This window comes from Hylobates moloch, unplaced genomic scaffold, assembly GCF_009828535.3.
Source record: "Hylobates moloch isolate HMO894 unplaced genomic scaffold, HMol_V3 SCAFFOLD_12, whole genome shotgun sequence".
Lineage (NCBI taxonomy): Eukaryota > Metazoa > Chordata > Mammalia > Primates > Hylobatidae > Hylobates > Hylobates moloch.
This window is the reverse complement of record NW_026652287.1, coordinates 33,718,144-33,737,973: the sequence shown is the minus strand read 5'-3', so window position 1 is coordinate 33,737,973 and position 19,830 is coordinate 33,718,144. Positions and strand designations below refer to the sequence as shown.

Genomic DNA, 19,830 nt, shown 5'->3' with positions numbered 1-19,830 from the left:
CCACCACACTCTGCTAATTTTTTTTTTGTAAAGGCAGAGTTTCACTATATTTCCCAGGCTGGTCTTCAACTCCTGGGCATAAGTGATCCTCCCTACTTAGCTTCCCAAATTGCTGAGATTACATATTTGAGCCATGGCACCCGGCCTCTTTAGTTATTTAACACTCTTATATGCTTCATTTCCATCTTCAAGTGTTTTAGGGAAATATTTGATTAAATTTGAGGCCTCATTTTTCCTTATTACAGGTGAGCACACACTGTATGCAGTTGCACGTGGGCATTGATCCTCATAGAGATCGCCCCAGTATTTGGCCTCAAGACAATTCTCGGCTAGACTAGCCTTGCCTATTTTCTGCATCCACTGAAGGAGATTCAGAACGTCCACAAATTTGGTCCACTCTGTGACCGCTGTCCCCCTATTCCCCTTCAGCCAATTCGCCTTTGGCACAGCTTGTTGGTCCTGAAGAGGCCCTCAGAAATACTCCACGATTCCGCCCTAAACTCCCAACAGATTGTATTTTCTACTGAATGGAAACCGACACCTCCTAAGATGAACTGCAGCCATGATGCTTCTTCCTAACGGCTCAGTATGGGGTAGAGCGCGCGGCCATCTTATCTTTTTGCTCAGGCTGTTAAAAGTTTTTATAATTTTCTGATAATTTATCCAGTTTGCGCAGCGACTGAGGTGCCCTGAAATTAATTCACTGTCTTCCAACGCTGTGGTAACAGCCCTTCCTTCCGGGTTCTCTGGCGGGAGTCGCCGAGATGGGCGTGGCCATGATACGTCACAGTGCAAGGCCGAGGGAGGAACTGTCGTCTGGGAATGCCTGGTTTCCCGGCCAGACGCCGAGGGCCTTCAAAGTCCCTAGCAACGGCTGCGGAGGCAGATGTAAGTCGTTTTGGACGCAGGCTTAGTGTTTGGTCCCAGCGTTCGGTGGAGTCCGGAGAGACTCAGGATAAGATGGGTCGGGGTCTGGATGTGGCTCCAAGTGAAAGGCCTGTGGGGGTCAATGAAGGGGAGCCCCCTGTTCTGAGACCATGTGGGACCCTGCGTCCTGGGGTTCTCTCTGGGTTTACTCAATGGAGAAGCCTGGCTTTGGTGATAGGGCGCCTGGCGGTCAGTAATTAAGAGACCGGAAGATATTAACGACCTACTGTCAAGGTTTATGGTCTTTGAGGGAAGGCCGTGGGAATCAGTGGTTGCGAAACGGGGTAGGAAAGTGTGTATCAATGAATGAACTTGGTGTCCAGTCCGCGTTTGCAATTTAATGTGATAGAGAAGCTTGGGGCTGGAGAAGGTTTTGGTGAAAGCGGTTTCAGTTTGAGGTTTCAGATTTAATTTGGAGTCAGTGTTTGAGGAGGCCTGTACATGTCTGTGGTTTAGGGGCCTGAGGAGTCTGGAGCTTTGGAGGCCCAAGGGCCCTGGAGAAGTGGGTGGGTCGAGGCTTGATAATTGACTGCTGGTTACAGTTGTGATTAAAGCTACATTTACCTAGTGGATCTACATGCAGTTCGGTTCTTCAAGTCCAAGTCTGTCTTAAAAATAACAATGAAAAACATTTCCCTTCCTATATTCATATCGTTGTCTACAAATTTCTGGACAAGGTAATTATGAGTTTGCTACTAAAGTCGAACTTTTTTCCCAACTTCACCATGTCGTTTTCATAAATATTTTCTTTCAGATTTATTCCAACACAAGAAAAAAATCTCTGCTACCCACACTTCTGATTCTTATTTAGGAGCATTTTTTTTTTCACTTCATCCTACAGTTTTCACAATTGCAATACTTTGGGTAAATATTTGATTTCATCACTTCAATTCTCATCACAAACATACATACATGTATGTATGTATGTATATATAGTATATATATCTCTATATTTCTATCTCTATATACATCTATGTATCTATGTATGTATGTATGTATCTATCTATCTATACAGAGTCAGTCTATCTATCTATTATCTATCTATCTATCTATCTATCTATCTATCTATCTATCTATCTATTATCTATCTATCTATCTATCTATCTATCTATCTATCTATCTATCTATCATCTATCTGTCTACCTCTACAGACAGAGTCAGTCTTGCCCTGTCTCCCAGGCTGGAGTACAGTGGTGCCATCAGCTCACTCTAACCTTGAACTCCTGGGTTTAAGGGATCCTCCTGCCTCAGCCTCCCAAGTAGCTGGACTACATATAAAATTTTTCAATGGCAGTATCACATCAGAAGGTTGTACCAGTGGCTTAGTAAATGGAGTCACATTAAATGTTTGCCTTAATTAGGAATGGAATTGACATGTATAAAATATTCAATTCTATTTCTATATTTTCTCCATATATATAACATTCTGATACCCTAATTACTCAAGTTCTTCCGTTCCCACCCCAAGATTTGTGGTTCACTTTTTTATGTCCTAGACCTTATGGTTACATTTATTCTTAAGTAGCTTATACTGTTTTTTCATAATTCCTCTAGAAGAGGAAGTCATTTTTTAAAAATTGAGACAGAGTCTCACACTGCTGCCCAGGCTAGAGTGCAGTAGTATGATCTTGGCTCACTGCAACCTCCGCCTCCCAGGCTCAAGGGATTCTCCCACTTCAGTAGCTGAGACTACAGGCACTCGCCACCATGCCCAGCTAATTTTTGTATTTTTTGTAGAAATGCGGTTTCACCATGTTGCCCAGGCTGGTCTTGAACTCCTGAGCCCAAGCGATCCACCCGATGCGTTACCTGCCTCAGACTCCAAAGTGCTAGGATTACAGGCGTGAGCCACTGCTCCTAGCCAAGCATTTCTTAAATCCAAATATTTGCTGGAGTATGCGTACCTAATGCATGTATTAAGGCCTATCCCTCTGAGAGTCTGGGTTGATAGATTTGGAGTACAATCCCTGCAGAGAGTTGTAGGGGATGCTGTTGTGACATACTTGGTAACTCACAGCCCTAATATATGCTAAAATGGATGGAATTTTGTGAGAAACAAGAAAATATCTTCTAGTAGTTATGGTTTTTTTGTAACAAATATATGAAATATCTGTATGTAATACAGGCTTTGAACACAAGGTATTGTTGGAATTCTAGGTTGTGGGAAGTTACATGTCAAGATGTTACTGAAATGCCAAGGGTTCGGTCTAGGTCCCGTTGCTTGCCACACAGACAATCACTGAGACAATGAGTATTGCGAGAGAAGAAAGGCGTTTTTGGCTAACGGCAGGTGGGAGAGGAAAATAAATATCAAATTTGTCTCCCCACAACCGACTAAAATTGGTGGCTTATATAACAGGTGAGGAATATAATACAGGAATTAGGGAAGGGTAAGGAAGAGGAGTTGGCCAATAGGAATCAGGTGGTCGGTTAGGCAATCATGATGGATGAGGGGTCCGCCATCGCATTGTCTAGATGCAGTGATCTGGTAAGTTTCAGTTCCTTGATACTATCTGGGAGGCCCGATGGTTGGTTTCATGAGAAATGAACTCAGATAAAATGAATATAAGTTTCAAGCTTTCAGACTAGGAGGGTCAATTTCTATATTTATTCAAAAAGACTGTTAACATCATTTCTGTGGGGAAATCAGGCCAGTTTAAAAAATGATCGGCAAAGATAGGGAATATGATAGAAATGTAAAGGAAATAGAGGTTAAAGCGATATATAGAGCATAGGGAATGATGGCATGATATGTAAAAGGCATATCTAAATTTTGAATAAAGATAATGAAGGGCAGAGAATGAAGAGATTAAATGGAAAATTTGTCAAGCCATGGGGGAGAATACCAGAAGATTTGGTCCGAAGCCAGCCATATGAAAGCCAATGTTAGAAGGTGTCTGTAGGGGAAGTAGTAGAATTGAAATGTGGATAAGTGGGGTAATCATAGCAACATTAACTTTTATTGCCAGGCCGACTGGATTTTGTGTTAGTAATTGAGGTAGCATGGTAGAGGGTAAGTTTCTTTTGTATTTTTCTCGCCTATGGGTAGTCTTATCTTTCACCCAGTGACAGCAATGATGCAATAATAAGGAACAGCCAGAGTTTCATATATATATATATACAATTTATATATATATATCTTTTGGGATGGAGTCTTGCTCTTTCGCCCAGTCTAGAGTGCAATGGTGTGATCTCGGCTCTGCCTCTGCCTCCTGGGTTCAAGTGATTCTCCCACCTCAGCCTCCCTAGTAGCTGGGATTACAGGCGCCTACCACCATGCCCAGCTAATTTTTTGTATTTTTAGTAGAGATGGGGCTTCACCATGTTGGCCAGGTTGATCTCGAACTCCAGACCTCAGGTGATCCACCCGCCTCAGCCTCTCAAAGTGCTAGGATTACAGGTGTGAACCACCGCCTTACGTTCTGGCTGGGGAAAACAAAATAAAAACACAAGCAAGCTAAAAAATGAGGTAGCTGCAAATTATAAGAGAAAACACACACTGCCTATATCCAATCAGGGAAATAAGCAGACACACTTGTTTTAAACAAATGTCTTGGGAGAGCCAAGTCAGAATGTCAGATTTTGACTTCAGCGTATCTGTAACACTCTTAGATGGTCATCCTGTTTTTAAAATGCATCCCTTTTCTTCATTCCGTATCAGCAAACTAATTTTCCCAAAGCACCAATCTCACATTTAGAGGGAAACTTATTCTCAATGTCCAACCTTTAGCCTCACTGTGGGCACATTCTCCTGTGCTTCTAAAGAAAGAAGGAAAGATGAGAAACAATGATCATTTGGAAAGTTTGTAACAGGCCAGTGAACCATGTAGACCTCTCCAGAAGCAGATGTGCTTCTGAACAGGATAAGATGTGTTACTGAATGGGTGCTGCTGCTGGTGCCCACATGTGTTGTCTGTCACCTTCTTCAGTCACATTTGGCATGTAGTACCTACACAGATGTCACATCTGAATTTTTCCCATTTAATTGTCCCTAATATACTGATCCCTTGTCATGTAACTAATAGCATCTTCTATAATTCTACAATTATGTCTTGGTTGGCATCACACAGGGGCCTAAGGGACCACCTTCTTCCTTTTAAGCCAAGACTCATGCCACTTTTACATATTTCTTAGAAAGGAGGATATGTAATGGAGGAAGACAAGGCTCACCAATGAGTTCAAAACAAGGGGATGAAGAAAGTGAGGAATTAAGGTTTGCTCCTAAGTATTTTGCTTGAGTCAAGAGACTCTCTTTTTTTTTTTTGAAAGATATATTTAACATTTTACATTATGTATATAATAGTCAAAAAGTCTTTTATCTCAGTCAATGAGTATTTTCTTTCAGTGAAAGGGTCTTATATGTTGGGGTCATCTGGCCTGGGATCTAGGAAACATGGAAGGAAATTAATCTGTAATAAAAGGTTAGTAATTAAGAGGTCAAGTTCTGTGACTCAGTCTCCAAAGTCAACTTTCCTCAAGTCCTAATAACTTTTAGACACCCCCAATAGACAGACTATCTATTTTCTTTTAGGCTCAACATTCTTTACATAAGACATGTGAATCCACATGTCTATGCCTTCTACATTTTAGTGCAAGGATTACTAAGAAGTATCTAATAGAGCGCTTTCCAGTTTGGTTAAAGGGAGTCCTTTAACCAAATATCATTTTAGATATCATTTCCAATAGAAAAAAAATATCCTGGCTGAAGTTCATGGATTTTAAGTTCTTTGTTTTCTGGGAGTTCACTATAAAAAGAGTCTTTTTACAAACTGTGATTTTGAGTTAGTTGTTTTATAAAGATGTCAGAAAAATGTAATATGTCTTCTTTTAGCATTATGGATTTATACTTTCCTGGGGATAATTTCATGCATCTACCTGTTATTATCTCAATTGGGGAAAACTGATGTCTACCAAAAGGGGTGGATTTTAGGTTAAGCAAAACCAGTGGAAGGGCCCATGGCCAAGATATGTTAAAAGCCTGGGTTAATTTTGCCAATTGAATTTTAATTATTTTGTTTTTGCATTCTACTAATGCAGATGACTGAGGGGGATATGCAGAATGGAAGTGTTAAAGAACTGGCCATATTTTACATAGTGACTGAATTACATGTGCAGTGAAATGAGTACCTGTGCCCCTATGAAGTTCTAGAAAGACTCCTCAAGTCTAAATAATTTTTCAAGGAGAATTTTACTTACTGTTAGGGCTGTTGCTCTTCTGCACTTAAATGCTTCTATCCAACTAAACTATACAGACTTTCACTACTAGAACATATTTGTATCCTTGTGATGAGGTAGTCGAATTAAATCTGCCACACCTCAAAGGGGGCCTCAGGTAAAGAAAAATGTTCTTAGGAAATACGTAAAGGTTTCCCTGGATTATATTTTGGGCAAATATGGCAGCGACTAAATGCTTTATGGGCTATAGTTGAAGAAACTTTTCAAAATACTATTTTTCTCAAGTAACCACTTTATCAGGGCTCCGGTGAATTAAACCAGCCCATAGGGTTGAAAATGATGACTGTAATTCAGTAGGAAGTATAGGCAAGTTGTTTAGTCCATACCATATTTCACCTTTTTGTTTTCTATTTTCTAATTCTGTTTTTAGAGCTCTGGATTGGGTTAATTTATGTCAAATTTGGGGGCTTCTTTCAAAGTTAATATGAATTGTTTTTATTGCCTAGATGTATTTAGGCAGTCCTCATTGTAACCTTATGAGCTAGCTGACTTCCTTCACTTTCTGGAGTATCTGATTTGGAATTTTTTGGAGTATCTGATTTGGATTTTAATGATAGGTAGTGAGTTTTGTAATAATGTTTTTAATAATAAAGAGATAAGGTATCCATTTTTTTATGGACCGTCCAGAAGAGGTTCAGGACCCTCCTTATTTATTTTCACAGTATTACAAAGTCACGAATGACTTCAAAGGTATATCTGTTACCTGTATGTAAATTAGCAGTTATTCATTTTGCGAATTGACAAGCTCTAATTAATGCTATCAATTTAGCTTGTTGAGCAGAGATTGCTTCTAGAAGATAAGCACTTTCTATTTTTTCTCCTTGGGATATTATAAAATAACCTGCTTGTAATTTGAGATTAATCTTTAAGTAAGATCTGTCTGTAAATCAAACCACACCAGTGTTACTAAGATGAGTTTCTTGCAGGTTTGTCCTAGGAGAGAAAAGCTGACCAGTTAAGGTTATGCAATCATGAGGCACTTCATCCAAATTTAGGGGGAGAAGAGTAGTAGAATTTAGGTTATTACATGTAGACATTGTCATATGAGGTGCAGAAAGAAGTAGGACTTCTAAAGGGACTAGCCAGCTAACTAAATAATTCTGAGCATGAAGTGAATTTAGAAGTGCTTTCAGGCTGGCATGCTGGCTCATGCCTGTAACTCTAGCACTTTGGGAGGCCAAGGTGGGTAGATTCCTTGAACTCAGGAGTTCGAGACCAGCCCGGGCAACATGGTGAAACCCCATCTCTACCTAAAATACAAAAATTAGCCAGGGATGGTGGCAGGCGCCTATAGTCCCTGCTACTTAGAGGTTGAGGTGGGAGGATGGCTTGAGCCCTGGAGGCAGAGGTTGCAGTGAGCCAAAATCACACCACTGCAGTCTAGCCTGAGCAACAGAGCCAGACCGTGTCTCAAAAAAAAGAAAAAAAAAAAGATTATGCAATCACAAGGCATTTCATTCAAATTTAGGGGCAGTTTCATATGAGGTGCAGAAAGAAGTAGGACTTCCAAAGGGATCAGCCTGCTAACTAAATATTTCTGAGTATGAAGTGAATTTAGAAGTGCTTCCAGGCTGGGTGTGGTGGCTCATGCCTGTAATCCCAGCACACTGGGAGGCTAAGGCAAAAGGCTCTCTTGAGCTCAGGAATTTGAGACCAGCCTGGGAAACATAAGGAGACACCCCTGCCTCCACAAAAAATTTAAAAAAATTAGCCAGGCATGTTGGCGTGCACCTGAAGTCCCAGCTAGCTAGGAGGCAGAGGTGGGAAGATTGCTTGAGCCCAGGAGGTTTACTAGTAGGGTGATTGCTGTATTAACCCTATGCAGGCTGGTAGTCTTCTAGCCACTGAATCCAATGGCTGACTGTTGTATTATACAGGTCTATTTTGAGCCCCCATGTTTTTGGGTCAGAATGCCTAGGACATTTTCTTGATTTTCCTGTACAAACAATGTAAACAAAATTTATAATTTGGATTTCCTAGTACTGGGGCATCTATGAGATCCTTTAAATTGTTCCTAACATTAATTGATTTTTCTCTGTCCTATCCAGAGGTCTGCTTGTCTCATTTTAAAAGGGTATATAGAAAGGTAAGCTTTTAATGAAAAATTCAGAATCTAATTTCTGCAATAATTTTCCAGTTCCAGAAATCCTCTTAGGTGTTTTCTTAGTTTTTAGAGTAAGCAAGGAAAATATTTGTTTTATTTTCTCTTTGGATCAATAAAAAGGCCTTTCTTGGACAATAGATAACTCTAAATATTTTACTCATTGTTGACAGAACTCAAGAATTTTTACTGGAGACCCCATGTCTTTTTGAAAGCAATTTTTGTAACAAGTGAATCCCATCTTTTTGTAGCAGATTTCTCACCTTCTGAACAAAGAAGGAAATCATCCACATACTGTATTAAAGTGTAGTTTTCAAAAAATGCAGCATACAAGACATTTGGTTTCAATATTTCTGAGAAATAAGTTGGACTCTGAGTATATTCATGAGGCACAATCATCCATGTCCATTGTTTGTCTTTCCATGTGAAGCCAGTAGTGTGGGGGAAAGAAAGAGAGATGACTGTTACTGTGTCTATGTAGAAAGAAGAAGACATAAGAAACTCCATTTTGTTCTGTACTAAGAAAAATTCTTCTGCCTTGAGATGCTGTTAATCTTTAACCCTAGCACCAACCCTGTGCTTGCAGAGACATGTACTGTGTTGACTCAAGGTTTAATGGATTTAGGGCTGTGCAGGATATGCTTTGGTAAAAATGTGTTTGCAGGCAGTATGCTTGGTGAAAGTCATCACCATTCTCCAGTCTCGAGTACCCAGGGTCATAATGCATTGCAGAAGGCCGCAGGGAACTCTGCCCAAGAAAGCCTGGGTATTGTCCAAAGTTTCTCCCCACTGAGACAGCCTGAGATATGGACTTGTGGGAAGGGAAGGACCTGACCATCTCCCATCCCAACACCTGTAAAGGGTCTGTGCTGAGGAGGATTAGTGAAAGAGGAAGGCCTCTTTGCAGTTGAGATAAGAAGGTATCTCGCTCCTGCTCCTCCCTGGGAATGGAATGTCTCGGTGTAAAACCCGATAGTATGTTCTATTTACTGAGATAGGAGAAAACCATCTTATGGCTGGAGGTGAGACATGCTGGCAGCAATACTGCTCTTTACTGCACTGAGATGTTTGTGTAAAGTCAAACATAAATCTGGCCTACGTGCACATCAAGGCACAGCACCTTTCCTTAAACTTATTTATGACACAGAGATGTTTGCTCACATGCTTTCCTGCTGACCCTCTCCCCACTATTACCCTATAGTCCTGCCACATCCCCCTCTCTGAGATGGTAGAGACAGTGATCAGTAAATACTGAGGGAACTCAGAGACCAGTGCCGGTGGAGGTCCTCCATATGCTGAGCGCCAGTCCCCTGGGCCCACTGTTCTTTCTCTATACTTTGTCTCTGTGTCTTATTTCTTTTCTGTCTCTTGTCCCACCTGACGAGAAACACCTACAGGTGTGGAGGGGCTGGCCCCCTTCAGCTGTACACAAGCAAACACCAGATTCTCCATTCTCAGCTTCCATTACTCTATGCTATACATTTGATTCTTATTCTGTCCCTTCTGAGGTATCTTGTGGTCTTATACGCTACCAGGAATTTGCAAATACTTTCTCTTCTTATGAAGTGTTTGGCACACAGGAAAAAATGAAGGAATATTAGTTACTATACTTGTCCTTTCATGAATCATTTGAAATGTCACTTCTTCAGACAGCAGTCTGGGATGCCTCTCAGGTTTGTCTTATTTATAATAATGCAATCATTAAATATAAAATTGCAACTCTTAAGTGGGGCTAAGGAAGGGAACTATAGAAGGCATTCAATAGGGAAATGGAGGAAGCATCTCTCTTCTGGGGATAATTGAAGATCATTTTTCATGATCATCATCATCTGCTCACTTAACTGCTCTTCAGAATGGACTGTGAGTTCCACAAAGGCAGAACTCTGTAATTTTTTTTTAGCCCCAGTGCTCAGAACAAAAACTGGAACACAGCACTTCAATAATAAGACTATTGAATAACCATATTTGGCTTACAGGTTACAGTCATTCCTTCTTCACTTACCCTCAAGGTGCTGTGCTGCTACTCAGTGATAATTAAACATACAAAAGATGCGGCCGGGTGTGGTGGCTCACGCCTGTAGTCCCAGCACTTTGGGAGGCCGAGGCAGTGGATCACAAGGTCAGGAGATCCAGACCATCCGGCCAACACTGTGAAACCCCATTTCTATGAAAACTACAAAAAAATTAGTTGGGTGTGGTGGCACGTGCCTGTCGTCCCAGCTACTCGGGAGGCTGAGGGAGGAGAATCGCTTGAACCTGGGAGGCAGAAGTTGCAGTGAGCTGAGATCGCACCACTGCACTCCAGCCTGGCAACAGAGCAAGACTCCGTCTCAAACAAACAAAACATAGAAAAGACGCAAAAGAGTGTATGCAGTATGCCACCTTTTGAAAAAAGGACAAATAATAATATATACTTGTATTATAAAAAGAAACACTGGATGGATTCACAGTAAACATGTTTACCTGTAAAAGCTAGAAGGTCAGGGGAAAACTAGGATTGAGAACAGGATAAGATATTCACAAATGTACTTTTTTATATAGCTTTAAGTTTTGAATCGCATGACTATGTGACCTAGTCAAACTATTTCAGAGTAAAAATAAACAGCCAGTCTCTATCGCCCTAGCAGTGGAGGCTGATCACAGGATAATCTAAGGATGAGGTCATAAAATAAAACAAACCCTCCAAGCAAAAAAAAAAAAAAAGTTTTAGATGCCAGAAAACATTTGAATCTAGAGCCTGCCACTTGGCAGCTAAGTAGCTTGAAAGCTGTCGGAGCAACATTCCCTAATTCAACCAGATACTATCTCAGCATCTGCGAGGTGCCTGATCTAGTGCCTGATGTTGGAGGTGAAATGAGGAAAAAACAGACCTGCTCTCTTGAAGGGCGCCAGCCCCTCCACACCTGTGGGTATTTCTCGTCAGGTGGGATGAGAGACTGAGAAAAGAAATAAGATACAGAGACAAAGTATAGAGAAAGAACAGTGGGCCCAGGGGACCAGCATTCAGCATACGGAGGATCCGCACCAGCACTGGTCTCTGAGTTCCCTCAGTATTTATTGATCACTATCTCTACCATCTCAGTGAGGGGGATGTGGCAGGACAATAGGGTAATAGTGGGGAGAGGGTCAGCAGGAAAACATGTGAGCAAAGGACTCTGTGTCATAAATAAGTTTAAGGAAAGGTGCTGTGCCTTGTGCACATAGGCCAGATTTATGTTTGACTTTACAGACATCTCAGTGCAGTAAAGAGCAGTACTGCCGCCAGCATGTCTCACCTCCAGCCATAAGGCGGTTTTCTCCTATCTCAGTAAACAGAATGTACGATCGGTTTTTACACCGACACATTCCATTCCGAGGGACGAGGAGACAGATGCCTTCCTCTTATCTCAACTGCAAAGAGGCCTTCCTCTTTCACTAATCCTCCTCAGCACAGACCCTTTACGGGGGTTGGGCTGGGGTTCGGTCAGGTCTTTCCCTTACCATGAGGCCATATCTCAGGCTGTCTCAGTGGGGAGAAACCTTGGACAATACCCAGGCTTTCTTGGGCAGAAGTCCCTGCGGCTTTCCACAGTGCATTTTTTCCCTGAGTACCAGAGACTGGAGAATGGCGATGACTTTTCCCAAGCATACTGCCTGCAAACACCTTTTTAACAAAGCACATCTTGCACAGCCCTAAATCCATTAAACCTTGAGTCAACACAGCACGTTTCTGTGAGCACAGTGTTGGGGCTAGGGTTACAGATTAACAGCATCTCAAGGCAGAAGAATTTCTTAGTACAGAACAAAATGGAGTTCCTTATGTCAACTTCTTTCTTCATAGACACAGTAACAGTCTGATCTTTCTTTTCCCCACTGTCTCTGCCTTCCGGGAGTTTAGAATTCAGATGGGGAATGCACATTGAAATCTACAAAATGTTAAACTGCAGTTCCCCTAAGTGCTAGGAAGAAGAGGAACATGATCCTATGGAAGGTCAGACTGGTGAGGGAAAGCTGCCCTGAATTAGTGATGTTTGAAGATCATGAAGGAGGAAAAATGCAGAAAATGGGGTGAAAGAAAAGTTCAGGCAGAAGAAAGAGCATGCACAGAGGCCTGAAGGTGATGAAAGGATGTCAGCAGCATATGAGGGGCCAAAAGAGGGCCAGTGTGTCAGAACAGGGAAAGCAAGGTGGAGTATGGGAGAGGGAAGAAAGAACCAGAACATGCAGACTTGATAGCCATTTTAAGGATGTTTGCCATTGTCCAAACCCCAAGCAGAACAGTCATTGCACGTTTCAAAGTTTAAAGCAAGAGAGTTTCATAATCACAGCTCTATTAAGCTTAAAAAGTATGCTATATGAGGAATCCTTGGCTCAGTGCATGGGAACCCTTTTTGTCATCAAGTCAGTTTTGATTAAGTTCAGGCACACCTATACTCTTGATTCCTCCTCTTCCCCTCGCTGGGACTAATACCATTACTTGTATTAATTGTGTTTCTTTCTAGGCACTGTTTTAAGTACTTTACATTTACTTCTCACAGCAAACCTGAGGCAGATATTTCTGTTGAATTCTGACCTAGCCACAACAAGGCAAATCTCCATTTATTTTCCTATGAGCAGCACTTACTGTAACTTGGACAGTGAATCCATATGGGATGAAGGTTAAAAAACTGGATTAAGAAGGCCAAGAGACCTACTCCCAGAAAAATGAGAAGAATGATGAAGATAAATCATGTCTCAAAAAAAAAAAAGAAGGGCCGGGTGCGGTGGCTCACGCTTGTAATCCCAGCACTTTGGGAGGCCGAGGCAGGCGGATCACGAGGTCAGGAGATCGAGACCACGGTGAAACCCCGTCTCTACTAAAAATACAAAAAATTAGCCAGGCGTGGTGGTGGGCGCCTGTAGTCCCAGCTACTTGGAGAGGCTGAGGCAGGAGAATGGTGTGAACCCGGGAGACGGAGCTTGCAGTGAGCCGGGATTGCGCCACTGCACTCCAGCCTGGGTGACAGAGCAAGACTCCGTCTCAAAAAAAAAAAAAGAAAGAAAAATCACGTCTCAGTTCAGCAGGTCAGAGAAGCTGGGATCTCTGAAATGGTAACTCTAGCAGGTGATAGGTCTTATGGACAAATAATAGGGTCATCTCTAAGACGTCCCAAAAGAAACCCACCTCCTCCCATCTGTTACAGTCTCATCCATTCTCAGAGACTAAGATTTTCCTCCTCCTTTGTGTTCTACTTATTCTAAGGGTCCTTTTCCTTTTCTGCTCTGCCCCTTTTATATTTGGCTAAGTCTCTCTAATCACACAAAAGTTGTGAGTGACAATTCTATTCTTTACAACTGTCATTCCCTTCAATGACAAAATACACTTCTCTTTCCAAATCATTCTCTCTCCAAATCAATACATAATTAGTTTTTGTTTTTCTATGTGTTGGGAAATATTAGATCATGCAAAGCAGCCTCTCCAGCATAACTTTCTGGGATGTTGGAAATGATGACAAAGAGTCCCCATTGTCTCAAAATTCTGTTCACTCTGCTGTCCAGTTTGGTAGCTGCTACTCACATATACAGCTCTTGAGCAGTGAGAGAACTGAATTTTTAAATTTTGTGTTGTTTCTCTAATTCTAAAATTTAAGTAGCCACAAAACTTAGGGAATTTGTAATCTCTTGGAGAGATAAGACATGGGCAAAAACAAACAAAAAACCCTCCTTTTTGTACTAAGGTGCTTAAGTACCATTAACAGCAGTCCTTCTGCTACTCCTTGAACAATAAATTATTGTGTCCCGTGGACACAGTTACTCCATGTCCATTTCACCTAATGTAGATATTTGCATCCCCTGACTAGATTATCTGAGTGTAATGATATCACTTAAAATTAACCCCACAAACTCTCCAGACCACAAACTTTCTTTTTTGACCTCAACTCCTGGAACAGGACAAGGTACAAAGGAAATAATTTTAAAATATTTGTTTAATGAAACAAATTGACTAGTTTCACAGATCCCTCTGCATAATATAAAGTTCTGAAAGTTTATGGTCCTGGTTTTCAATTAATCCTCCACTCTGGTCTAAGGAAACTGAATTGACACATATGTGTCCCACATTCCACCATTCCAGTATTAGCCCTTTCCCACCAACCGCTCCTTATGAAGCTTTTCAGTCACTGCAACACTCCCAACACCAATTATCTCATCTCTTTTAAAAATTCACAGTACTTCATTTCCTCCACTTAAAAGTATTTGGGCTTCCTTTACTCATTTAATTGACACAATCGAGCAATTGCTGTGTATGTGCTTAGGTTAACATCAGATTTTGCCTGTGTATCGCAGCATACATTTAAATAGGATGAGTTTATCAGGCTATCTCAGCCTTAAACATTTTCTCTCAGTGTATGCTTTTTGGCCACATAATGAACTACAAATTTTTGCTCAACCCTTTTCCACATAGATCTGAGTTTTCTTCCTATGGGTTTTCTGTAACATAAAATAAGACATAATTGATCACAGAAGGCACAACCACATTCACTGCATTCACAAGGTTTCTGTCCTGTGCAAATCCTCTGTTATCTCCTGAGGCTGCACATCTGACCACCGGCTGTCCCACAAGGACTACGTTCCTGTTTGCGAGGAGGCCGCTGATGTTTAATGATGTCTGAGGGGCCACAGAAGGCACTTGTGTAGTCACCCCGTTAGCAGAGTTTTTCTCCTGCATGACATCACTGGTGTGTAATGAGCTGTGCCTCTCTGCAGGAGGATTTTCCACCTTGGCTGCCTCTTGTTTCTCCCTTGTGTGTATTCTCTTATGCTTAACCAGACACGACATATATGCAAACGCTTTCCCACACTCGTTGCAGCCATAGGGTCTCTCTCCTGTATGAGTCCTTTGATGGACAATGAGCTTTTGCTTTGTGCTAAAGGCTTTCCCACATTCAGTACATTCAAAGGGTTTCTCTCCTGTGTGAATTCTTTGATGTTTAATGAGACCAGATTTCTGAGAACAGGATTTTCCACATTCACTGCACACAAAGGGTGTCTTTCCTGTGTGAAATCTCTGATGTGCTATGAGACAAGTCTTCTGAATGAAGCCTTTTCCACATTCATTGCATATATATGGTTTCTCACCTGTATGAATTCGCTGGTGTACAATGAGATTTCCTTTCTGGATGAAGCCTTTTCCACATTCACTGCATATATAGGGTTTCTCTCCGGTATGTGTTTTCTGATGTATGTTGAGCCGTGATTTCTTGAGAAAGGCTTTGCCACATTCAGGGCATTCATAAGGTTTTTCTCCTGTATGAGTTCGCTGATGTTCAGTGAGCATGAATTTTCTGGAGAAGGCTTTCTCACATAGACTACATCTGTGGGGTTTCTCTCCTGTATGCATTACCTGGTGATCAGTTAGCCAAGACTTCTTGATGAAGCCTTTCCCACATTCACTGCACACATGATGCTTCTCTAATTTGCGTGTTTTCTGATGCTTGGGACTGATGAATTGGGACTTAGTGCTGACAAGTTTTTGACTTGCAGGGAATTTAATTGCAGTATGAAGTCGTTCATGGTTAGCATGAAGAAAGGAGTCCGTATTTCCAGTAAACTCAACAGAGTTCTTTATTTCGTAGCCTTTGCTCTGGTTAATTAAAGTTAAATTGGATTTCAAACTTTTCCCATGTAAGTCAAATAGATCATGATTTTGCCCTAACAGAAACTGACTTTTGCTGCAATGAACATTTTCAAATGCATCATGTTCATGACATCGTTTCCTTCTGTCCACCAGGCTTTCACTCTGCAAGCGCTCCAGCACATGATCATCAACTTTCCATATGTCTAGAAAGAAAAGAACAAAGATTTCTATCATTTTGATTTGGGGTAAAAGTTTGTTGTGTTTTTTTTTTTTTTTTCTTTAAGATGGAGTTTTGCTCTGTTGTCCAGGTTGGAGTGCAATGCTGCAATCTCATGTCACTGCAACCTCTGCTTCCTGGGTTCAAGTGATTCTCCTGCCTCAGCCTCCCAAGTTGCTGGGATTACAGGTGCCTGCTACCATGCCCAGCTAATTTTTGTAGTTTTAGTACAGATGGGGTTTCACCATGTTGGCCAGGCTGGTCTCAAACTCCTGACCTCAGGTGAGCCATCATGCCCAGCCAAAGTATTTTTTGTTTTGTTTTTGGGAGGCGGAGTCTCACTCTGTCGCCCAGGCTGGAGTGCAGTGGCACATTCCCGACTCACGGCCAAAGTATTTTGTGTTTGTTTGTTTTTGGGGGACAGAGTCTCACTCTGTCGCCTAGGCTGGAGTGCAGTGGCACGATCCCGGCTCACTGCAACCTCCACCTCCTGAGTTCAAGTGATTCTCCTGCCTCAGCCTCCCAAGTAGCTGGGATTACAGGCATACACCACCACACCCAGCTAATTTTGTATATTTAGTAGAGACAGGGTTTCACCATGTTAGCCAGGCTGATCTCGAACTCCCGACCTCAGGTGATCTGCCTGCTTGAGTCTCCCAAAGTTCTGGGGTTACAGGTGTGAGCCACTGTGCCTGGCCCCAAAGTATTTTTTTTTTTAATGCCTTGATGTGAGGTGTCTCTTAGTAATAACCCTATGACCTGAGTGTAAATAAAACTCCATGTTTAATGTTCCTTGCACATTGGCAAAAAATAATAGTATAAACAAACTAAAAGGTGAAAGCAGTTAGCATAAAAACAAGGTTAGATCACTAATAATAAATAAAGACAGATTTGGCTGCTTTCTAAATGTGCCTTGCAAAACAAAGACCTTAAAATACAAGCAATTCACTGTGACCAGCAGACCAGAGGTTGGAGGCCCATTTCAACCAAAGAACAGATTCATTCATTCCACATACTCTTACTGAATGATCACCATGTGCCAGGTATGGTGCTAGTGTTGGGGATAGGCACAAGAATCGCTTGAACCAGGGAGGCGGAGGTTGTGGTGAGCCAAGTTCACACCATTGCACTCCAGCCTGGGCACAGAGCGAGACTCTGTCTCAAAAAAAAAAATAAATTAATAAAAATAAATAATAATAATAAATAATTTTTAAGGGAATGAGTCAGGGAAGTAATCATGTGTGGAACACACCAGGCAGGGTTTAGGAAAGAAGATGGAAATCTCTTTATGAGCAAGATGGTATTATATCACAGAGATCACTGAAACGAGAAATTTGACAGGTAACATGGTTTACTGGGACTTAGTGTCATCAGAATACGATGGGGAAAAAAACAAAAGCAAATTATTAAATACAGAAAGGAACCAAATGGAAGTAGGCGGAAGTTATGACCTGGTTGAAGCTGGACCTGAGAATGTAGGATGTTAAAAAATGACTTTTTTACTTAGAGATTCATCATGACTAGCAGAGACCTTTAAAGAAGAGAGCTCTTCAGGCAGGTAATGCCCAGATGGCCAAGATTCAGGATGTACAGGAACAAACGAGAATCCAAACTTAACAGGGGTTTTCTTGGAGGAAAGATGATTCTAGTTCCTTGCAGTTACTAGGAACTCAGGGGAGAGTTGCCATGAAGTAAATTACACAGAACTAAAATCGGTGTTAGATAACAACAGGGAGATGTCAGTTTGGGACTCTCCTCCAGGGAACGGAAGGAGTTTAACTTACTAGAATGAAGGAAACTTTGAAGAGTGAAGGGCACGGATGAGAAAATGGAAAACCGGGCCTTTGGAGAATCTAAGAATAAGGAAAAAGAGAAGCGAAGGAAGCCAAGGCACAGTGAAAGCCCAGTTTACCCTGAGGAAGCCACATCCAACACAGGGGAAGTGTTAGGAGGGGAGGTCAGCATTAGCCAAGGGCATAAAGGGGTGAGAATCTGAAAACAGTGAGGACTTCAAAGTTTCCTCTGTGGAGAGAGGCCTGGAAGGTGGAATTTCGTAACAAGAGAGGTGGAACGACATGAAGAAGGGAAATATTTGAAACCCCAGGAAGAAAATTATGCAGGCAAACAAAAAATATGTAGATAAAGTAATCAGATCTCTGAGGAGATTAAGAGTTTTTTTTTTTTTTACTCTAAATTCCTACAAAGAAAAACAGGTCTCACACTGGGAGACAGATGAGAGAGGAACTGTTTACATATCCTCAAACCCCCTTCACAGCTGTGTTGCCTTCTCTGACTGACTAGAATGTGACTTCCATAGCCTTCTGCCTTGTGGGTTCTCTCACCTGAACAGGCTCCACTGTGGATTCCACCTTCAGTTGTCCACGGTTGTTCTCCTTGTTCCAACTTGAAGAGTGCATCCGGTTTGCTGGGTTGATACCCTGTTCATGGGAAATGATAGAGGACTTAGACATATCAAATTGGGCTGGCAATGTCAAGAAGGAAGAATGTTACATTTTAAGAAACTTGAGTTTCTTAAAATATGTAAAATTTAGTTTTTTATCTGAAACTATGAAAGTTTAGTTTCATATCTGTAACATCAAGGTTTTTCTCTCACAAAAGAGCAGATTACACCGTCTTGTGTGGGAGCAAGAGAAGGATCTGAGAATCTACCACTTCAGAGTACTGCAGGCATTCCAAAGAGGTAAGCATCTCAGAAAGGAAGGCCACTAACTGGGCACCCTTTGAGTGACACAGGGCAGCTGTCCTCACCCACTGCCACCAGGTTGCTGTAGTTCTCCAACATCACATCCCGGTACAGGTCCTTCTGAGCAGCGCCCAGGAGCTGCCACTCCTCCCAGGTGAAGTCCACAGCCACATCCTCCAGTGTTACGGATTCCTGTAATAACAGTCCTGTTTAATAAACTGGTATCTTTCTGATGATATGGAAGAAATCCTAAAGTTTTCCTGCTCATTTCCACTCTACAGGCTGTGTGTATATACCAAATAGTTTTTTTTTTTAATACAGTGTGGAAGAAGTAAAGTCCTAATATAATATTCTGTAGTTGTATATTCAGTCATCCTCCATTCACCCAACTGGAAGTTTCTATAAAGTGTAGAAGTTAAATCTTGCTAACCTAAAAACATATTTATACATTTTATATATGTAAATATATATGAATATATGTACATATATTTATTTTATATACATGCAGATGAAAGACATATATACAGCCATCCTTTAGTATCTGTAGGGTATTGGTTCCAGGACCTCCTGAGGATACTGAAGTGTCTGATATAAAATGGCACAGTAGTGGTCAGGCACAGTAGCTCACACCTGTAATCTCAGCACTTTGGGAGGCCAAGGCAGGAGGGTCACTTGAGCCCAGGAGTTCAAGACCAGCCTGGGCAACATGAGACTCCATCTGTACAAAAAATTAAAAAATTAGCTAGGCACAGTGGTGAGTGCCTGTGGTCCCAGCTACTTGGGAGGCTGAGGCAGGAGGCTCATTTGAGCCCAGGAGTTAGAGACTACACTGAGTTATGACCATGCTACTGCACTTCAGCCTAAGCAACAGAGCAAGACTCTGTCTAAAATAAAATAAAATAAAATAAAATAAAATAAATAAAATAAAATAAAATAAAATAAAATAAAATATAAAATAAAATAAAATAAATAAAATAAAATAAATAAAATAAAATAAAATAAAATATAAAATAAAATAAAATAAAATAAATAAAATAAAATAAAATAAAATA

At 41.3% G+C, this 19,830-nt stretch overlaps 2 protein-coding genes across 21 annotated transcripts in view; one reads left to right on the top strand and one right to left on the bottom strand.

Moving 5' to 3' along the window:
* The first annotated feature begins 802 nt into the window (after window positions 1-802).
* Window positions 803-19,830, top strand: part of LOC116478081 (uncharacterized) — a 31,280-nt gene continuing 12,252 nt past the window's right edge. For 3 of the 16 annotated variants that reach the window (XR_004250716.2, XR_004250714.2, XR_009208920.1), the window contains exons 1-2: window positions 803-888; window positions 18,694-18,775. The gene's annotated coding sequence lies outside the window, so the exon portion shown is untranslated. Of the gene's footprint in view, window positions 889-16,010; window positions 16,103-17,289; window positions 17,416-18,693; window positions 18,776-18,892; window positions 18,967-19,830 lie in introns of those variants that run through there. The other 13 variants (XR_009208919.1, XR_009208914.1, XR_009208923.1 and 10 more) reach the window with 9 other exon arrangements.
* Window positions 14,191-19,830, bottom strand: part of ZNF350 (zinc finger protein 350) — a 26,137-nt gene continuing 20,497 nt past the window's right edge. For all 5 annotated transcript variants that reach the window (XM_058425024.1, XM_032168956.2, XM_058425023.1 and 2 more), the window contains 3 exons: window positions 18,844-18,970; window positions 18,417-18,512; window positions 14,191-16,060 (listed from right to left, as the gene is read on the bottom strand). In XM_058425024.1, coding sequence (XP_058281007.1) covers window positions 14,700-16,060; window positions 18,417-18,512; window positions 18,844-18,970 — 1,584 coding nt within the window. In that variant the 3' untranslated portion in view covers window positions 14,191-14,699. The remainder of the gene's footprint in view (window positions 16,061-18,416; window positions 18,513-18,843; window positions 18,971-19,830) is intronic.